The 21,436-nt window shown below is 35.2% G+C and overlaps 1 protein-coding gene across 20 annotated transcripts in view; it reads left to right on the top strand.

The window, feature by feature from the left end:
* The window catches only part of LOC109557336 (platelet glycoprotein 4), a 92,731-nt gene extending 75,799 nt beyond the window's left edge, over window positions 1-16,932 (top strand). For 19 of the 20 annotated variants that reach the window (XM_070787697.1, XM_070787690.1, XM_070787687.1 and 16 more), the window contains 10 exons: window positions 59-238; window positions 1,502-1,593; window positions 3,557-3,603; window positions 7,381-7,450; window positions 8,503-8,690; window positions 9,716-9,834; window positions 10,728-10,801; window positions 11,722-11,776; window positions 12,617-12,781; window positions 15,996-16,932. In XM_070787697.1, coding sequence (XP_070643798.1) covers window positions 59-238; window positions 1,502-1,593; window positions 3,557-3,603; window positions 7,381-7,450; window positions 8,503-8,690; window positions 9,716-9,834; window positions 10,728-10,801; window positions 11,722-11,776; window positions 12,617-12,781 — 990 coding nt within the window. In that variant the 3' untranslated portion in view covers window positions 15,996-16,932. Of the gene's footprint in view, window positions 1-58; window positions 239-1,501; window positions 1,594-3,556; window positions 3,604-7,380; window positions 7,451-8,502; window positions 8,691-9,715; window positions 9,835-10,727; window positions 10,802-11,721; window positions 11,777-12,616; window positions 12,782-14,365; window positions 14,836-15,995 lie in introns of those variants that run through there. The other variant, XM_070787699.1, reaches the window with a different exon arrangement.
* The last annotated feature ends 4,504 nt before the right edge of the window (window positions 16,933-21,436 follow it).

Here is a 21,436-nt window from a genome sequence, read left to right as displayed (position 1 = left end):
TAAGAAAGTGATATTGCAGTTGGTGTCTTAAACCATGATTTTTTTTTTTTTTTTGCAGGCTGCACCACAGCTGTATCCAAATACATTTATGCAAGGAATACTCAATTCATTTATCAAAAAGTCCAAATCTTCTATGTTTCAAAACAGAACTTTGAAAGAACTATTGTGGGGCTATACGGATCCATTCTTGAATTTGGTTCCATATCCTATTACTACTACAATTGGTGTGTTTTATCCTGTGAGTAACAATTATAAATGTTGATACTGTTAGACTTTAACTGGATAAATATAATCACATTGGCAATTCATAAGTTTATCATTCAGTGTGTTAAACCCTATTTCAGATCTCAGAATACATACCATAAGTTTTAAAAAATCTCTACCTCACATGGATTTAGCTTTCCTGGTTGGGAAAATTTACTTATCTGGATTTGACAATTAAGTTTAAGATTAAGAAGTGGCCATTTAATCAAGTTTCCACTCCTAGATAAATATGCAATTGTCTAAAATTAGGTTATAAGGTGCTAAGAGTTTGAATACTGTTTTTGGTTTTGGTTTCCTGTCTAAAAAAAAAAAAAAGTTTAAGCTGTATTTTATTTTTGTTAATTATATTCATCATATCATTCTTTAAAAATTGTTTCAGTGTAAATTTAAAAGTCACCTTAAATTGTACACAAGATTGATACATCAGCATGTTGTATTCTCTCGGATTTAGTTGGTAAGAACTTCCGTGAGTGAGCGCAGTGCTCAGAGCTGATAAGAACTTCTATCTACAAACTCATGAAATGGCAGTTTGGAGATAAAAAGTGAATTTGGTGATGTACTTAGTTATGGCAGAATGTTCTGAATTACAAATAGGACAAGGTGACTATTGCATGGAAAATTTTACTGTGATTCCTTTTGGCACTATATGAGATATTAATTATATTTTGCAGTTCATTGTTATTTTACTTTAGATGGTTTTTAGCGTTGCAAGTTCATATATCAATCAAATATGAATACAGAAAGCCTTAAGGGAGATAAATTCAGTTACTATTATTTCACTCACATATTCTTATTTCTTTCCTCGGCTAATTCTGTTGTTAATTTTGTGCACTTCGTCTTAGTAACTACTTAGAGATCATAACATTGGACAATGTCCAGACATTGGTCATTTTTCTCATAGGTCTTGTTCACTCTCGCCTCACCTCAATATATCAGGAGTAGTGATCAAAATGGCCTTTCTGGATTAAATAAAACAGAGAGCGCTAGAGTTTGATCACGACAGCTTTGGCATTTGTTACCTTACTTTGTCTCGGCATCTAGCACTTATTTTTAGTCACCTTTTGTATTCTGTCTTTTTAAAATATTAAAGACCAATAATTTTGAAACTATTGCATGTATATTTAAAATCGTATGAAATAATTATGAACAACCACTGAGAAATGTGAGTTAATTACATATTTAATAACTTGGAAAGTATGGTTTGTTGTACAAGTAATTGTTTCTTGTATCTCTTCAGTACAATAATACTGCGGATGGAATTTACAAAGTTTTCAATGGAAAGGACGACATAAGCAAAGTTGCTATAATTGACACATACAAAGGCAGAAAGTAAGTATCCAGGCAAAGTGTGTGTCACTAGGATACTCTAAGGCAGGCAAGAAATTTATTTACCAGCTGGTAAAGCACAGGCACAACCTGTGGGACAGAGCTGTTTGTATCTCAGCCCTAGAAACTCCCTAGGTCTACCAGGCATTAATCCTTTAGTTGTGATGACTGGTCACACTAGTGCATTTTTGCTGAGTATCAGCCCCACTGGAGGGTTCACCTTTATGAACAAGTTCTCTTACATAAAGAAATCTAAAGGGACTACTTCCATCTCTGCTGCATAACCGGTATTATCTTACACGCAACAATGACATAAATGAAAATGAGGAAAATCAATATATCAACTCATCATCTAGCAAGTCAGAATACAGACATCTTCCTGTTTCTTTTTTAACTGAGCATGTCAAAAAACATCATTCATTCCAGGGAGATAATTAAATGTACCTATAAAGATGAATGTTCAATGAATCCATGTGAACATTTTCATGACTTGTCCCTTAAAAATTTTCCTGAAATAATTTTCTATATTGATAATTCAGCTTTTTAAACCATTGTCAATGCAAAAAATGGAATTATTATTTCCTGTTCCAAAACTGACATATTAAACCTGAAAATAAAGTGTACACTTCCTATGAAGTAGTAGTAGAATGAGATATGTTCACATACCCATGATTTCCTACTTCTCCCAAGTTCCTGCCTGTTTATGTGCAGTACACCTAATCTGTCATCTAGCTAAAATACAAAGAAGCCCAATAAACATCAATGGGGAAAAGCTTTTCTCCTCAAAGTTGAAATTAGAGTTTTAAGATCAGTAATTCCTGACAAAGAATAAAGTGATCAAAATCAAAAGAGATGAAATATTTTTATGATTAAGTAACCATTACTTCACACTGAGTGTGTCCCTAAAAATTGCCTAAAACAGTTAAATACTCACTCATGTAGACTTTTCATCTACAGAGTTCACAGTCTTTTATCATTTTGAAAATTCTAATGGAGGAAAACAAACACTTCTAAATGTTCATTTTAGGGAAATCACATCTCTGTATATTGAGGAAAGTGAGAATTTCTTGCATTTCAATATTACCAGTTTTTAAGGAGAGTTACTAAATGCTCCAAATTGGAGTAAGAATTTCATTTAAGATTATGATAAGGTTAACTTAACCGACTGAACATGACTGACAGCTTATTCTGTTTAAAAAAGAAGCAATAGCTTGCCTTGACATCTTACTGGATGGTATGTTAGAGTCACAAAACCATTTTTCCATCACCAAAAAGTGGTTGAGCATACAGAGAAACTATAACTACTGTTGTTTTCATTATTTCCATATATAAATATACACACACATGTATATTTTATGTAGATACCAGAATATAAATTAATAAACTTCATCCTGCTTTAATGCCAGCTCAAGCAAGAGTTGAGAGGAAAAGTATATATTGATTTTCTACATGTTTCTAAATCTCTATTAATCAAACATCTCTTTCCTTTTCCACATTCTACTCTTTTCTCTCATAATGAGTTTATATCAGTTAACCATTTAGTATCTTCCTCCTCAGCTGGACACTTCAACATAATATGAAATACTCCATTTCTCCCACTGGAGCAACAACAAAAAACTTTCTTGAAGTAGACATCTAAATGTCTGATACGTGTTTTTAAATTTTCTTTTTGCAGAACTTTATCTTTTCCAAGTTGTTCCTAACTACCAAATTTTGGCAGCTTTTATTTTATAATCTAGCTACTTAGTATTATCAAGCTCTTCCTTTATCTCAACAAGATGCCGGCTTCAAACAATACATAGACCAAATGACTTAGAACATTTCTTAAACTTAGCACCTGTCACATCTAGTCTAATTAATTGTTATTATTTCTGCAGAAATACTGACTCATAATAGACAATGTAATATGAGAAGGTGCTCCTGAAATGAGACTGATCATTTTCTTTTTCTTTTTTTAATTCCTAAGGAATCTCTCCTATTGGTCAAGTTATTGTGACCTGATTAATGGTACAGGTAAGGACATCTGTTTTGTGGTAATATCACAATGAAACCACCTTCTTTCTCCCACAAATCTTCCATCATATCTACAATGTTCTGGGGGTTGAGGATATGCATTTACTTATCTTTGTATCCCTACAACATAATTCAGAGTCTCTATACTTATATATAGGCTTATTAAATATCAGTCTAATGTGATGGGATTTCTGAATATTAACCATTGAAGATAAGCCTTTACTGCATTCCTTGGGAAATGTTTGCTTCGTAAAAGCTTTACTTAAGTGAACTTCCTTCCTGGCCACAGAAGTAAGGGGGTAGAATATTTTAGAGTAGTAGTTACTGTTTGCACGTTTTGGAAATACTATATAAGCTATGACAAACCAAGACAGCATATTCAAAAGCAGAGACATTACTTTGCCGACAAAGGTCTGTCTAGTCAAACCTATGGTTTTTCCATTAGTCATGTATGAGTGTGAGAGTTGGACCATAAAGAAAGCTGAGTGCAGAATTGATACTTTTGAACTGTGGTGTCGGAGTAGACTCTTTTTGAGAGTCCCAAGGACTGCAAGGAGATCAAACCAGTCAATCCTAAAGGAAATCAGTCCTGAATATTCATTGGAAGGACTGATGCTGAAGATGAAACTCCAATACTTTGACCACCTGATGCAAAGAACTGACTCCTTAGAAAAGATTCTGATGATGGGAAAATTTGAAGGCAGGAGGAGAAGCGGACGGCTGAGGATGAGATGGTTGGACGGCATCACCAACTTGATGGACACAAGTTTGAGCAAGCTCTGGGAGTTGGTGATAGACAGGGAAGTCTGGCATGCTGCAGTCCATGGGATCACAAAGAGTCGGACAAAACTGAACTGAATAGTTTAAAACTTAAAGAATTAAAAAATCAAGATAAATACAAAAGTAAAACTTGTGTCCAAGTGCAGGTTTCGATATGAGGCAGAATCAGAGACGTTCAAGGCTGAACACAGATTTTAAATGAGGTGATTAAAATGAGAAAGAAAACAACAACAATAAAACACAGCTGCATCTGTACTAACCATGAGAAATGTATGCAAAAATAACTGTGAATTAGAGCTGGGAAGAAAGAAGGTACTAGGACTTTAGATTCAGAGTGTGATAGATCCAGTTTATTATTCTCCTTAAGGAAAAGCAAAGTACACATATGCCTATTAGTTTAAGTATTAAAATTTTAAAAAGTAATAGGAATAAAATACCATTAGGTATTTAAAATCAAAGGTGATCTTCCAGCTACTAAGAAGCAGAAGCAGAATATTGTGCGTGTAAAGTTGATAAGGTTAACACTTTAGAAGAATGTAACACAATGAAGAAAAAAATATTATACATAAAGTACATAAAAGAAAATAAGAAGGAAACATAGAGAACGTTCATTTTCACAAAGGTATTGCTGAGTTTCACAGGTTTATTTAATTTTGTTTACACTCTGCTAAAAAAACAAACAAACAAAAAAAACACCAGTAAAACCACCGCTGAATTTGCTTCGCAACACTTTAGAGTCATGGTGATGGGTGAAGAAATCCTTTCCAAGTAGCTCATTTCTGTAAATAGTCAACTGTCCCAATACCACTAACTTTAATTTCATAAGCATACACTTCAGTCCTTAAGAGAGAAATATAGTGTGCTTCTCCTAAATAGTAAACTATTGCTTATGGGCTTAAAATATATTTAAATCTTAGTCTAAAACAAAAAATAGAGCATTTTTAAAACAGTAATAAGAGGATCCATTAATGACAGTAACATATACATAGAATCAAGCATGAAATTAAAAGTATCTAAGAAGAAAATAACAGTAAAACAAACTAGGAGCAAAGATTGACCGGGTAGACCAGGGACTCTGATGGGAGATTCTTGGTCACAGTACTAGAAAAAGAGACTGCTGCTGCTGCTGCTAAGTCGCTTCAGTTGTATCTGACTCTGTGCGACCCCATAGACAGCAGCCCACCAGGCACCCCCGTCCCTGGGATTCTCCAGGCAAGAACACTGGAGTGGGTTGCCATTTCCTTCTCCAATGCATGAAAGTGAAAAGTGAAAGTGAAGTTGCTCAGGTGTGTCCAGCTCTTAGCGACCCCATGGACTGCAGCCCACCAGGTTTCTCCGTCCATGGGATTTTTCCAGGCAAGAGTACTGGAGTGGGGTGCCATTGCCTTCTCTGAGAAAAAGACTAATGAAATGTAAATGGATGCAAGTTGATTTTTAAATCATGATTTAGAAGTACTTCCTCTATCTTCTTCATTAAGTTTAAAGACATAAAATGAAAACATTTATTTATATTTGAATGTATTTTAAAAAAAGAGAGCCCTGCTAGTATCAGCTATGTTATGGTCATGGCTCTTGGTAGTTACTGGTGTCATTACAACATAATCTTTGATGATATTTCCGATGGTTTTTAAAGATTTTCAGTGTACTCTTTTCCATTAATGGCTAAGGTGTTGGGACAGCAGTTGTAGGCAAGGCCCATTCAGGGACCTATTTGGGGAATTTAACCTTCAGTATCCCATTCTCTCAATGTCTCTATCAGGTTCACTGAGATCCTCTGTTATATTTCACCTATCACAAAAAGTAAGTGAAATGTAATAAAATCACAAGGTCAGAGCCGTTACCAGAAAAAGAGTATGGTATTCATAACTGAAGGGTAGGTCTTACTGTTTTGAACAAACACATTCAGTGGTGGCTCATGTTTGGTGATATTAATTTGTGGAGCAAATGGAGGAATTATCTAGCTATTTTTTCTTACATCCAGTGTGTACTATGGAGCACAACCGTAGTAAAGATTTACTAAGCTCAAAAAATGCCCTTTTTAGTTTGATGTGTACATTTTCCAACCATTTGTGTGAAATTGTTTAGTGATTTAAAAAATATTGATCAGCCATAAGGGTAGGTGAATGGATTGCTATTAAAAGTACAAACAACATTTACAAAAATGAGTTTTAAAGGAATCTCAAGATTAAAAAATTGCTATTCTACTGATAGATGGAAGATTTAAAAACATAAAATTGCAGTTTTAACAACGTAATTTTGACAACGTAATTTTGACATTTTTAAAAACTTTCATCTGTACTTATGGAATGGGAAAATTTAATATGAAACAGAATACCAGTGACTACGTATAGTATACAGTCTTATTAGATATGGTAGCTGCTAGCTACATCGGAGAAGGCAATGGCACCCCACTCCAGTACTCTTGCCTGGAAAATCCCATGGATGGGGGAGCCTGCTGGCTGCAGTCCGTGGGGTCGCTAAGAGTCGGAAACAACTGAGCGACTTCACTTTCACTTTTCACTTTCATGCATTGGAGAAGGAAATGGCAACCCACTCCAGTATTCTTGCCTGGAGAATCCCAGGGACGGGGGAGCCTGGTGGGCTGCCGTCTATGGGGTCGCACAGAGTCGGACACGACTGAAGCAACTTAGCAGCAGCAGCAGCAGCAGCAGCAGCAGCAGCTACAGGTCACAATTCAGCAGCACTTGAAACACAGCTAGTACAAACTGAAATAGGGTAAGTATAAACACTGGATTTTCAGAAATTTGTTAATTTTTATATGTTAAAATGATGGTATTTTTGATATATAGGGTTAAACAACATATACTTGATACATTTTTTTTTTCATCTTTAAAATGCAGTTACTGGAGAATTTTAATTTTATATATACAGTTTGCATCATATCTCTCTTAACCATGCTGGAATCAAGATTTCTAGATTTGTCTAAGATGCACTCTTTCCATCTAATCCCTTGCCACTGGTTTGGTTTTTAAACAGATGCAGCCTCATTTCCACCTTTTGTTGAGAAGACAAGGGTATTGCAATTTTTCTCCTCTGATATTTGCAGGTAAGAGAAAGACAATGATGTATTTTTCCAAGTCAGAATTCTTTCTCTAAGTGATAAAACACAGACCAAGAAACTCATGCTTATTAATCATGTTATTTGAGAAAAAGAAAATACTTTTAGGGACTTTTTTCCTGATCTATTAAGAATAAATACAATGTGAAATTCATGATGTATTTATGCCCTGCAGAAGGTAATGGCAGACCACTCCAGTATTCTTGCCTAGAGCATCCCATGGACAGAGGACCATGGTGGGCTACAGCCCATGGGGTTGCAAAGAGTTGGACACAACTGAGCCACCAATATACACACACACACACACACACACACACACAATGTATTTATGAGTCTTTAAAATTTGATGTAGAAGGACGTTGTGTATAATGCAAATCAGTTTCTTTTTGTTATTTTTAAGTAAGAACTACTTTTTTCATTCTTTTTCTAAATTAGCAGTAAGAGTGATAACAGTCAAATCTAGAAAGGCATGCCCAGTCTTTGTAAAGAAGAGGATACCACAAACACAGAACCATGTCCATGCGCCCCACTGACCATACAGCATCTTTTCAAATTGATGGGGGCCCAGAGGCCATCACGCAAGCGCTGGCGTCTATCCTTGAATGCTCACCTGGTTTCTTAACACTGTTTCGTAAAGCAAGCATAATATCTCTGAATCTTTTTCCTTATCTGTAAAATTGAAGAGAACAGCATTTCTTCAAATAGTCAACTGGAGATTAGAAAATATTTAATCCATAAACGAAACTAACTGTGAGGAATGCCTTAATTGTAAATACTCCACGGTAATTCACAAGCAAAAATATTTCTCAGAAGCGTTTGAAAACAAAGATAAGAATAGCTCATACTCAAGTATTAAGTTCTAGTGTGTCTTAAAATTTTGCAAGTTTTTTTTTTTCCCTAAAAGGTAAGGATTCTAATAAGATTATATCTAATTTTTCTAATTTAAGGCAGCAATAGTATTAATTTAAATAGAAGATAAAACAAATTTCCACAGCGAAGTTTAGATTCCCAGAATGAAGCTCTTTCTTATCTGTATTCAGGTCCATCTATGCTGTGTTTGGAGCTGAAATAAATCTGAAAGGAATCCCTGTGTATAGATTTATTCTTCCATCCTTTGCTTTTGCATCTCCATTTCAAAATCCAGACAACCACTGTTTCTGCACAGAAAAAATCATCTCAAAAAATTGTACCTTATATGGTGTGCTAGACATTGGCAAATGCAAAGAAGGTGAGTACAAGTTCTCAGTGTCACAATCCATGGCATAATTTGCATTATCCTTTAAAATGTAAACTTCACCCAGGATTCCTTTCCACCAGAAATATAAAGTGAGAAAGCAATAAGGGCAGAAAGTAAGAGTGATGGTAGGATATTTTTGTTTTGATGTTTGTCTTGCTTCAGGGTCTCAGTTATTTTCGTGTTCCAAAAGTTAGTTTTTATTAGGTATAATCATGCTTATCGATACTTCCCGTGCTACTTGGAAAATGTCTCTTTAGGTCTTTTGCTCATTTTTAAATGGTTTATTTATGTTTTTTGAGTTGCGTGAATTCTTGTATATTTTGGATGTTAATCACTTATGGGATACGTGTTTTGGAAGTATTTTCTCCTACCCGTTTCATTTCTGACCATTTCTTTTGCTGTGCAGAATGGCTGTGCTCCTTTTAGATGTAGGGTAAAATGAAAATAGTTTGCAGAATACTTTGAGCATCCCAACTTGTCCATCTGACATTTTTCTTATTCTAATCTAGAATCTGTAAATAAAATAAGTATATTTTAGGATGTCTCTGAAACAAAAATTGATTCAAACATGGCATCTGGAGTCTATCTTATTTTGCTTACCTTCTTCATGTTAGAGTGGGTGAGAATAAAGAAAGAAAAGCCTCTTTAAATAAATTCTCAGTCCAAAGACATTTTACAGCCTGAAACATGATGGTATATGGTTGTAACTTTGTGTTCCGTAGCTAAGCTTTACATATTGAAAACACCTAAGGTGAAAATAAACACCTTAAGGGATGAACAACAGACATTAACTAAATAGTCAGTAGGATGATGTAGAAGTTTACATTTTATTTTTGTTCAAAAGTGATCAGATACTATAATTTTCCCTCACTCTCATCCCCTGATTAGATTTCAAAGCCAAATTTGCATTTCTTTTTTTAAATTATAAAGCTTTGTTTTCAAGGAAATCTTTCCTAGGTGGTATATGAAATGAGGAAAATGATTTATCCCAACTGTCTCTTAAAACTTGCTTTCAGGAAAACCTGTGTACATTTCACTTCCTCATTTTCTACATGGAAGTCCTGAACTTGCAGAACCTATTGAAAGCTTAAGTCCAAATGAAGAAGAACACAGCACGTACTTAGATGTTGAACCTGTAAGCAAATACTTTATTGATCGGATTTATTTTATAAAAATGAAGAAAAAATTAAATTATCTCCTTTCTATCAGTCACATTTAGTCACATTTATTGTACTCCATTCTTAATAAATTACTTATTTTTACTTCAAGGAAAATTACAGTGATTTCTTCCTGTTGTTGCTTATGAAATGTCAAGATAATTTTAGTTTTTCAGTAAAGGTCAGGAATAATGAAAATCATTCTATTTGGATTAAAATGATTTTATATGTTACTCTTTCAAATGTACTTTATTCTTAACTGCAAATATTGCTTATATGAAGGGACCCTGTAGATCATGAGGGATTAAAAATTTTTTATGGGTATACATGCACTTGAGGCAAGATCAAATATATTTCTTACTGTCAAGAAAAATCTATTAAGTCCCTATAGTTTAATAGTTTCAATTTTTCATTTATATTAATATTCCCCTTTTCAACAGCTAAATGAAATGTCAGGACTTTAGTAGTCATATTTTAGTTTAAATGATGACAGAAGTAACATTATAATTATACTGATGATACATGGATTCTGACTGAGTATGTATTTAAATTCCAGGATATATTTTGTCAAATGAGTTTTAGATTTCACTACTGTTGATGTCATTACTAATTCCCCAAAAGCAATTCAAGTAAACATCACAAATCTAACTAAACCTTGACATTAGGTTGGGCAAGGATATATCTGTATACACATATGCATATACTCATAGTAATATTCAATATGTCTGATTAAGTCCAATTAATAAATAACAAATTTCACAGGTTCAAGTAGTACACTTTCACCTTAGGCTCTACATAACAAAAATAAGGTCTGGATATTATAAAAGAATGTTTTTAAAATAAGCTGGTAATTAGTTTGTTCTCTTTTTAGATAACTGGATTTACTTTACGGTTTGCAAAACGGCTGCAGGTCAACATGCTGGTCAAGCCAGCAAAAAAAATTGAGTGAGTTTCTTAAACAAGTTTTATTTCGATTTTTCAAATTTTCTTGTAAGATGCGGATATATCTATCAAAGGAGATGGAAATAAAATTTCAACTTCTGTTTGGCTTAATGTCATTAAATAATTATCAAATGCTTATAACTGTCATTTGTAATTTAGAATTACATCTAATGTGTAGTGAAATGGTACTTACCCATATTTTGGAATGAGTATTTCTGGTATTTCTCTCTTTGCTAACTGTCCAAATATTTTTATGACAATAGTTTCAGCATTCATATTTTAGTTTCCTGGGTAGAATTTGTTTAAAGGAAAAATACATACTTAGAAAAAGTCACTCTAATTAAAAAACCTGTATTAGATGGCTTTCCTATGGTTCAGTGCTTAAGAGTCCACCTTGCACTGCAAGGGACGCTGGTTTGATACCTGATACGGGAAGATCCCACAGGCCTCTGGGAAACTAACCCCGTGCACCACAACAACTGAGCCTGTGCTCTGGAGCTGTTGAGTCGTAACTACTGAGCCCATATGTAGAGCTACTGAAGCCTGCGCTCCTGGAGCCTATGCTCCACAACAAGAGAAACCACTCCAACGAGAAGCCCATGCACAGCAACTACAGAGTAGCCCCTGCTGGCCGCAGCTAGAAAAGGCCCACGTATGGCAACGAAGACCCAGTGCAGCCAAAAATAAATAAATATTTTTAAAAATCTGTATTAAAAAGATGTGTATGTAGGAAAGATGTCTGAGAAACAGCAATATTAAAATTTAAATGCTTCATTACAGGGGAAACAAAGCACGTAACTTAACCAGGTTGTAAAAGCAACTAATTTCTGAACATTTATTTTCACTAGTAATTACTAATATCTGTCATATGTGTATAGCATATTAGTATATATTTTCATACTTATTTTCAATGTTTATTACAGAGCATTGAAGAATCTGAAGCACAACTATATTGTCCCTATTCTTTGGCTTAATGAGGTTAGTATTTTTATCTATTAGTCACTAAAAACAGTAAGCTTAATATACAGAAAAAGTTTTTGATGTTTGAAAATTAAATACACACACACACACACAGTATTTGAACTTGTTTTTCCATTGTATCTATGGGTGAGTTTATATATTATTAATTATATAATTAATTATTTTTTAAAACAAGTCATACAGAAGTATCAGGATTATGTTAGACTTAGTCTAACTTTTATGAAAATAAAAATACTTCATAATACATTTATTAGATAATTTTTCTTGTCATAGTACATGTGTTAGGAAAGAGTCATGAAAATATTAAACTCCAAATAACTCAATATGAGCCTTGTAGTGCTAATAAAACCACCCAAGCTTATAATGGGCAAATTAAGAGTAGATGTAGGCTGTCTATCTAGTGCCTGACAAGATATTTTAAATATAAATCATGGAACCGATAAACCACAGAATTAGGAAATGCATTGCATAAGCCTTTAGAGGATAGAAACAGTTGAGCTTTGCCATTTCCTTCTGTCACTAAGAAGCAACCTCTGGGAAACTGGAGAATATTTCAGTAAGACTGCTATACCGATCAATGAAATCAGTATATTCAATAACACTAGATAACATGTTTAAAGGAAGGAATATTCTCTCTCTCTCTCTCTCTAAATATTCTACCTGGGCATTTACTGTGTTCTTTGACATACAAAGAGAATTCCAACAGGCTTGTCTTGCAGATAAAGATGACTGACATTCGTGTGCTGTTTCGATAAAAGTGATACACATAAGTGGAGAGTTTTGAGTATTCTGCTCTCAAACCTACTCAAATAACACTATTTATTAACTTGATTACAGACTGGTACCATTGGTGATGAGAAGGCGGAAATGTTCAGAAATCAAGTGACTGGGAAAATAAACCTCCTGGGCCTGGTAGAAATCGTCTTGCTCAGTGTTGGTGTGGTGATGTTTATTGCTTTCATGATTTCATATTGTGCATGCAGATCAAAGAGAGTAAATTAAGTAAGTATATAACAGAAACCATATATTACTTCAGTAACATTAAATATTACTTGTTTTCATTTTATCAAAACAGTTATAAACTAGGCTGCAAATATTAATGAACATGTCTAGTCAACTATCATTTTTAATATATTCTTGAAACTTTGAGACACTTAATGCAAGTTAAAATGAAGACTGAATGAGTACTTAGGCTTATCAATATTAAACAGATCACTATATTTCATCTTTATTTTGGGAGGAAATGGGCTAAACTGTGAAGGTGTTACCTTTGAAAAGTTAGAATGCTGCACCAAAGCTATACATGTACTCAATTTTTATTTCTTAATTATTTCTAGATAGTTATTTTAAAAATCACAAATAATTTATTATATCTGACTAGGAAACGTTATGTGAAACTGAAAATGGCAGCTATTTGGGAAGACTGAAATTTATAAGGGAAAAGAAAATAAAAAGTAAAATTAGATAAGCTATAAAATAATGAGAATTAAAGAGTCACTAAATGGTAGAGATAAAATCAGATAAAAATATGCTATTTTTAAATGCAAATAGCATATTAATATAAAAACAGAGCTGCTGCATATAGACATGCTGTCCAAAATCATGACATGCACCCTAGATGTTCCATGTGGAAGCCCTGATGAATGATTATAATTCAGGAACTAGAATTAAATGAGTACAAGAAAATAGAATAAACTTGAACTCACTAAAACCAAATAATTAGAGTTTAAAGGAAAAATCAGATAAATATGGATGGATGAGTTTTAGCAAAACTAAAGAGGGAGTTCAGGCCTCTGTATTTTAAATATTAGTACCCATGTCCCCTTGTACACAGAGGAGTGTATACCAGACCCTATTTTCTCTAAATGGAAGCCTTTCTTTAATAATCATACATGGCATTGGTATGGCCTGAGGGGAGTGGATTCTCTACTAACCCATAGGTTCTATACACCGTTCCTTCCCTGGGATATCAAAGAAAAAAAATGAAGCGAAGTGAAAGTCACTTAGTAGTATCCTACTGCTTTCCACCTCATGAACTATAGCTCGCCAGACTTCTGTGTCTATGGAATTCTCCAGGCCAGAATTCTGGAATGAGTTGCCATTCCCTTCTCCAAAGGACCTTCCTGACCCAGGGATTGAACCCGGGTCTCCTGCATTGCAGGCAGATTCTTTACCGTCTAAGCCACCAGGGAAGCCCAGAAGAAAAACAAGAAAATAAATAAATAAATAAATATATATATATATATATATATATATATATATATAATCTAAATTAAAGCAAGGACTGATGCCGAAGCTCCAGTACTTTGGCCACCTGATGCGAAGAGCCGACTCACTGGAAAAGACTGAGGGAATGAAGAAAAGAGGGTGACAGAGGATGAGATAGCTAGATGGCATCACTGATTCAATGGACATGAGTTTGAGCAAACTCAGGGAGATAGTGAAGCACAGGGTAGCCTGGCATGCTCCAGTTCATGGGGTTGCAAAGAGTTGGACATAATTTATCAAGTGAACAACAACAGCAGCAAATTGCTCTGAAGAAAACCAATCACAATTTTAAAACAAGTCTTCTCATTCCACTTTCAGATTGCTGACAGTAAGCTGCCCTGTATAGAAATTCTGGAGCTGCCACTGACAATTATTGACCTTCATGTGCTCAAATCATGCCATTTTACATGAATTTCACAGCTAATCCCTAATAAAAATTTATGATTTTCCAGTAGCCATGGATCTATCAGCATCCCTTCTGTTTTTTGGAGACATTACAGAAAAGTACATTTTAACAGTATAAAACTATTTTCAAAGTGTGAATCAGTTAAATTGAAGATTTAAAAAACAAACTGGCCTTTTTGGACCAATTTTTGTGTGTGTGTTCGTGAGATTGAAAGCTTAGACTGAGGAAGGCAACTCGATCTTTTGTTCTGATGCTTTCTGCCTATATATATTTCCTTAAGAGGAGACTGAACAATTCTGCCTATGGTCTATTTGGACAGAATGTATTCAAAATGCTAATACATTCATGTTATAATAAAGGAAATATGGCATCACCTTTAAAACCTGTCATCAATCCAGTAACAAGTTATGTTTAAACACAGTAATTCATATGACCATTTATATAATAGACCAAAATATCATCTATTGAAAGCCAAGTTAAAACAAAACTTGTTCTAGTGGGAAGATAAGCTTTTCAAAATGAACTATAGTAGTTGTAAATTTTTTGGTATTATTCTCTATTGAAATTACATAACCTATTTCATCAGTGCTTAATGAGCCCTGAATGTCCAACATCTTGGGTCTCTATGTAGCTTGGGCTTCCCTGGTAGCTCAGCAGGTAAAGAATCCACCTGCAATGCAGGAGACTCTGGTTTGATTCCTGGGTCAGGAAGATCCCCTGGAGGAGGACATGGCAATCCACTTCAGTATTCTTGCCTGGAGAATCCCCATGGATAGATGAGCCTGGCGGGCTAGAGTCTATGTGGTCACAATGAGTTGGACACAACTGAGCGATTCAGCAGAGCTATGCAGCTGAAAGTAAAAGACTGAAAACTTTCCAGAGTGTCTTTATCAACAAGTATATTGGTTTGGCTTAAACTTCTGACTGTTACAAGGAAAGTAACTGCTCTTTATACAACAGTATGTCTTTTTTTCTTTACAAATAGAGAAGAAAAATTTTCTAGGTTGATTACTTGATTTACTAGATTTAGAAGAATCACAGATATAGATTTCCTTAAACAGGCCTCATGTTGAATATTGTAATTAATTATGCCTTTGGGAATATTTATAAACAACTGAAAAATAAGGAGACGCTGTGCAGAGGGAATAAAGTAAAGATGGGAGAGTGAAGGTGTGGATTTATTCAATGGATCACGAAGAGAATAAGCCAATAGTCTTTTCAAAAGAAGCAGTACATACACCACTAAACAGAGGATGGTCTGAAGGGACAGCAAGGAGTGGAAATGCTCACGCAGAGCAGATTTAATGAGTGACCCTCCTCATCTGACTGTGTGCAGCTCTTGAGAGCTGGGAAGGAGTCTTCCATGAACCCTGGAATGGGAAAATAACTGCCTTATCCGTGAAGCACATCAGAGAAGTTTTCTCTACAGCTGGATAAATTGGGCTGATTTCTAGAAAATACAACATCTTTAATATATAGAATTTGAGTCTTAACTATTTTCCCATGAATTTCTGATATGTACCTTATCTTTCTTCTTTCCAGGGAGTAAAAGAGTCTCTACATTTATGAACCAGCTATGTCAGGACCTTTCTTAATATCACCTTACAAAAGTCAAGATTTTCATGCTTTATTTTTGCAAAACACACCTTATCTTACAGTTCAAGAACTGGTGACACTCCCTCCCACCTGCCCCCATAAGCAGCAGCACATTTCAAAAGGATTATTAAGACATCATTAAATTCCACACTTCGAACGAAAAACCAGCACTTTTAAAAATTCAACATGTTCACAATGGAATGGACTTCAGTTTCTACAGATGTGGCTTGAGCGTGATCCACTTATTTTTACTTGGTACTGATTCACTGATTTATTCCCAATGCTAAATTCAGCAGAGAGATGGTCATTCTACACAAATCCTGGACCCTGAACACTAGCCTTCCTCATCAAAAGGAAAACATCACTACCCTCATCAGTGTCCCTGCAAAACACAGACCCAGTACTGTCAGTACATTGCCTCTGAAGAGCAAATATTTTGAAAGATATTTGAAAATGTAAACTAAATGACTAGCCTATGAACCATTTATTATACATTTCTCAAGTTTTTTTTTCCTCTACGGAATCCTTTGTACAGCATCAGCAAGGCATTATAACCATGGTATTTATAACAATATATGCTTATATTTTTGTCAATGGTTATGCATTTGGACATGCTTGAGAACTTTGCTATCTTCCACGTTCTACAGCTCTTCTGGAAATCTGAGCAAATTTTCATCTTTCTACTCAGTTGCATACAACTTACACTTGGCACCTTCAGAATGCTGTGCTAGTACTAAGAGATGTAAATGATAATACAGAAATTATGTGGAAGATTACTAGCTGTAGAATGTGTATTCATAGTCATTTGTTGTAAAATTTCTTGCTTTCATTGTCACCTCAGAAAGACTGGTTTTGAACATTAAAAGATGTTCCTTAAAATCTTGTACTTTGTCTAGTTCCTGTTGTGTCACAAAATATTTACTCTAGTTTTCTAATTGTTCTATCTGAATTTTTGTTTCTGTATGAATCTAATATTTCCTTTTGAAATATTGTTTCTAAATTCAATCTTTACAACTTTTTCCTTAACTAATTTTTGAGCCAGTTGGGGGATAAGGAAATAAAAAGATAGTTGGTCATGCTTTAAAGGTGCAGAACTTAAATTCTAGATTATGAAAGACCTTTCCTTTTTACCAGAAGATGTATTGCTAGGTAGTCCTGCTTTCTTAAGCACAAGTTCACTTACGGCAGAGACCACGAGTCCTCCTAAAAAGGCTCCCCACAGAAGGGGACGATGGACCACATTCTGCCTTGTGTTTTATAGGATAAATTATTGGTAACTGCTTTGTTTAGATACTAAAATCAGGAATAATCTTGTCATGTCAGTTGCCAGGGTAAATAAATACCCAAAACTGCAAACCGAGATAACACCAGTTTGGAAGGATCTTTGGAAAAATCTTGAAGATATTCAAAACATACTGATGTAATATCCTTTCATTTCCTGGGAATAGAAAAAGTATCCTCCTAAAATATGAGGATGTGTTAGAGAAATTAAAATGAACAAAGTGTAGTTCAGGCTTCAGGAGCAGGAGAGCAGGTTTCTGACCTGCCTGGACACTGCCTGAATTCTGTGCCTGCCTGTGAGCCCCACCAGTCAGACAGTATTTTATATGGGAAAGAGAGTAGATCTTGGAATCTACTAAACCCCTGAAGGGCTTACGAGCCCCCAAGGGGTTCTAAGAAATGTTGATGAGTCACGAGGTGAAACAAACAGCACTGTAAAAGTTAAAAACCAAAACTGCAATTTGGCTATCAGTTTGCATGTGGCTGGCCTGGGATTATAAATGGGAGATCCCAAAACTTCAATCTGAAGTCTCACCCATGGGGTGGATGTACTTCCCAGGACCCTTTCCCTGTTGGGGCTCCAGATTAAGGAGGGACTTCTCAGTGCTGCTCAAGTCTGGATATAGATAGGCCCAATCTGGTGGTGTATAAGCTGTGACTTCTTCATCGCTTGTATTTCTTTTTTTAAAATGACTGTATATTGAAATTAACTCAAAAAAATTGAAATTGTTTATTTGTGAGTAAGGAGTGGTTTCTTTTGTTAACGAATTCATCAAACCTAAAGGAAAGTAAAACTTTTGGCAAAACAACATGTGAGATCCTAGCCATCTGTCTTCATATACTGAGTCTACTTTCACTACATTAGGATACCTGTGGACATGCTGATTTAGGAAGAATACAAAGGATACTTCTTTAAGTCTTAAACTAAATAGGGTTGAATGATGTAAAGCAGAAATAGTTCAGAAGAATTGAATAAAAAATTACATACCCACCTAAGGGTAGATAGAACTGTATAAACAATCAATGACACAGATTTTAAATCTTCATATTTAAAAATATGAAATTGTTAAAAATTAAAAAAAATAAGAAATGCACCTCATATTATTTGTGTGCTAAGTCGCTTCAGTCATTTCTGACTCTGCAACCCTATGGACTGTAGCTCGCCAGGCTCCTCTGTCCATGGGATTCTCCAGGCAAGAATACTTGCAGTGGGTTGCCATGCCCTTCTCCAGAGGGTCTTCCTGACCCAGGGATGGAACTTGCCCCTCTTATGTCTTCTGCATTGGTAGGCGGGGAGAAAGGTTCTGACTTATGAGCTCATAGTACTCACTATATTCTAATTTTTATCATTACTTACCATATTTTCTTTAAACTCTTTAAATATACAAAAGGAAAAACAATCCATACATAAAGACAAATGAAATACATTAAAAATACCTAGTAGAAAGTATAATACCCTGTTTTAAAAGCGGGAGACAGTTATTTTTATATGACAATGAGTTTGGATGTGTGTGTGTGTGCTTCCACATGCGTGTGCTGAGGCGGGAGTTCGGCACTTTGGGGAGTATGCTTCATGTTGAGTTAATTGCCCCAGAGCAAGTATAATTGTACACATGGATGGATTAGTCTGCTTTTTTTCATTGAAAAATTGCCCCATATTTTAAAGAGGCACATTTTTATTCAACATTGTTAAATCACCCCAAAAACCCAGGTGTTTAAAACTTAAAGTTTGAAAATCTGTATCATCTGCAAAGGGGTTAACATAAACTGGAGAATCTGTAGCATCCTAAAGTGGGTTGAGGCTTACTGTTGCTGACGAGCACATGAAAAAAAGAAAATGTGTAGATCTTTCAGTACTCAGAAAAAAGAGGTTAAAGGGGGTGTCATCTTAGGGGAAACATAGCTGTATGTTAGATTTTTACATGTTTGATAAGCTGTTGATCTTATTAACCCATTATCAATGTCTGGTCTGAATTACAGAGGATCTTTCTAGCTGGAGTTTGCTGCGGGTGTGTTCTGTCAGTTCAGTGTTCTGGTTGAAGTTCAATGTATTAGAGACACTGTGGCTGCTTTCTCTCTATCTGCCTCTTCATGGTCACCTACAACTATAAATAACCACTCCACTTAATTAACCACTATTCATTATGATTTTCTGCATATACTAACAGAATTGCCTATATTTGTTTTTCTGAGTTATTTACAGCTAGTTGAGTTGATGAACTAAAGATGAATTAGTGCCAAATACTGGCATCAAAAAAATACAGGCATACTCTGCTTTTTCTTTTCTTGGCTCAAAGGTAGCTGCATTATTAAATATTTGTGAAAATAAAAACTTCCTTTAGTAGAAAAATGATTTGCTTTTCATTTATTTAGTTTTGAATGTGTATGATTTGAATGATATTTGATATTACTACTATAACTATATATTAGCTATTGTTGACCTTATCTAACATTTTTACATATTAACTCCTATTCTCTTTTCCCAACTGTTCTCAGATGCTAGTAAGCTTATATCCACATATTTCTGAAATGCTCCAGTCTATACACTCATGAAGGAACTAGCGCTTCATGAGTGACATAGCTAAGGACAAACGGTTTAAACTCTTGTTTACTTCATTGTGTGAAATCTGAGTCAGGTGCCTCAGCATCACCTGTGAACTTCTTAAAAATGCAGAATCTCAGGTTCTATCCTAGACCTACTGAATCAGAATCTGTAGTTTGGTAGGATACCAAAGTGTTTTCTAGTCACGAGGAAGTAAACATGCCCACATTAAATCACAGTGAAATTAGACTACCTGTGTAACAGTTTTATTTGTCTTATTCTTGGTATTAGGTAGATTTATTACAGAATGACTTAAAAGGGTAAAGCTATAAAAGCATACTGCTATGAGAGGAAAGTTCATCGTGCTTGAAAATTTGCTACTATAAATATTTCACTTAGCAGAAGGAAATGACAACCCACTCCAGTATTCTTGCCTAGAAAATCCTGTGGACAGAGAAGCCTGGTGGGCTGCTGTCTGTAGCATCACACAGAGTTGGACATGACTAAAGCAACTTAGTATGCATGCATGCATTGGAGAAGGACATGGCAACCCACTCCAGTATTCTTGCCTGGAGAATCCCAGGGATGGAGAAGCTGCTGGGCTGCCATCTACGGGTTCACACAGAGTCAGACTTGACTGAAGCAACTTAGAAGCGGCAGCAGCATTTCACTTAGCTTTGTCGTTTGCTCTGTGAAATCTGAAAATGCTATTTTCAGATGGTTATAGAGCTAATCAGCTTGGCAGGGTAGAGGGTGAAGCAATAGTAACTTGACTCTCTAAATCTTACGGAAGGAGTTCTTTGATCTGTTTGACAGTATTCATGACAAATATTCATATTTACTGCATGTAAAGATTTCTTCCCTGGAGGATGTCTTGAGAGGGATAAGCATGAGCAAGGGAGGAGAATACAAAGACAAGGGCTTATTTCTGGAAAAGAATGAGTGTCTAAACAGTAATATAAGCATAAATAAGGCCAGTGTGGAGGAGAGAACTGAACTTGGACTGATCTCGGGTCCAGAAGTCAAGGCTACAGCTACTGTTCTGCCCTAACACTACATTCAGTCTACACAGGTGAGGACTATGGTCATTATGGAAAGATGGTACTATATATGACAGGATAGGTAATTAGTGGAATATAGTTTTACAAACCCCATTTTCTAAGCATTAAAGAAGATAATTTAGTTATTGGAGACATCTAAGGAAACACCTTTAGATGGTTTTGCCAAGAATACACACTAGTCACGGCAAACACACTCCTCCAACAGCACAAGACATGACTCCACATATGAACATCATCAGATGGTCAATACCATAATCAGATTGATTATATTATTTGCAGCCAAAGATGGAGAAGCTCTATATTGTCAGCAAGACAAGACTGGGAGCTGACTGTGGCTCTGATCATAAACTCTTTATTACATAATTCAGTCTTTAATTGAAGAAACTAGGGGAAACCACTAGAACATTCAGGTATGACCTAAATCAAATTCCTTATGATTATACAGTAGAAGGGACAAACAGATTCAAAGGTTTAGACCTCATAGACAGAGTGCCTGAAGAACT

The sequence above is a fragment of the Bos indicus genome, chromosome 4, assembly GCF_029378745.1.
Source record: "Bos indicus isolate NIAB-ARS_2022 breed Sahiwal x Tharparkar chromosome 4, NIAB-ARS_B.indTharparkar_mat_pri_1.0, whole genome shotgun sequence".
Classification (NCBI taxonomy): Eukaryota; Metazoa; Chordata; class Mammalia; order Artiodactyla; family Bovidae; genus Bos; species Bos indicus.
This window is presented reverse-complemented; position numbering and strand designations above follow the sequence as displayed.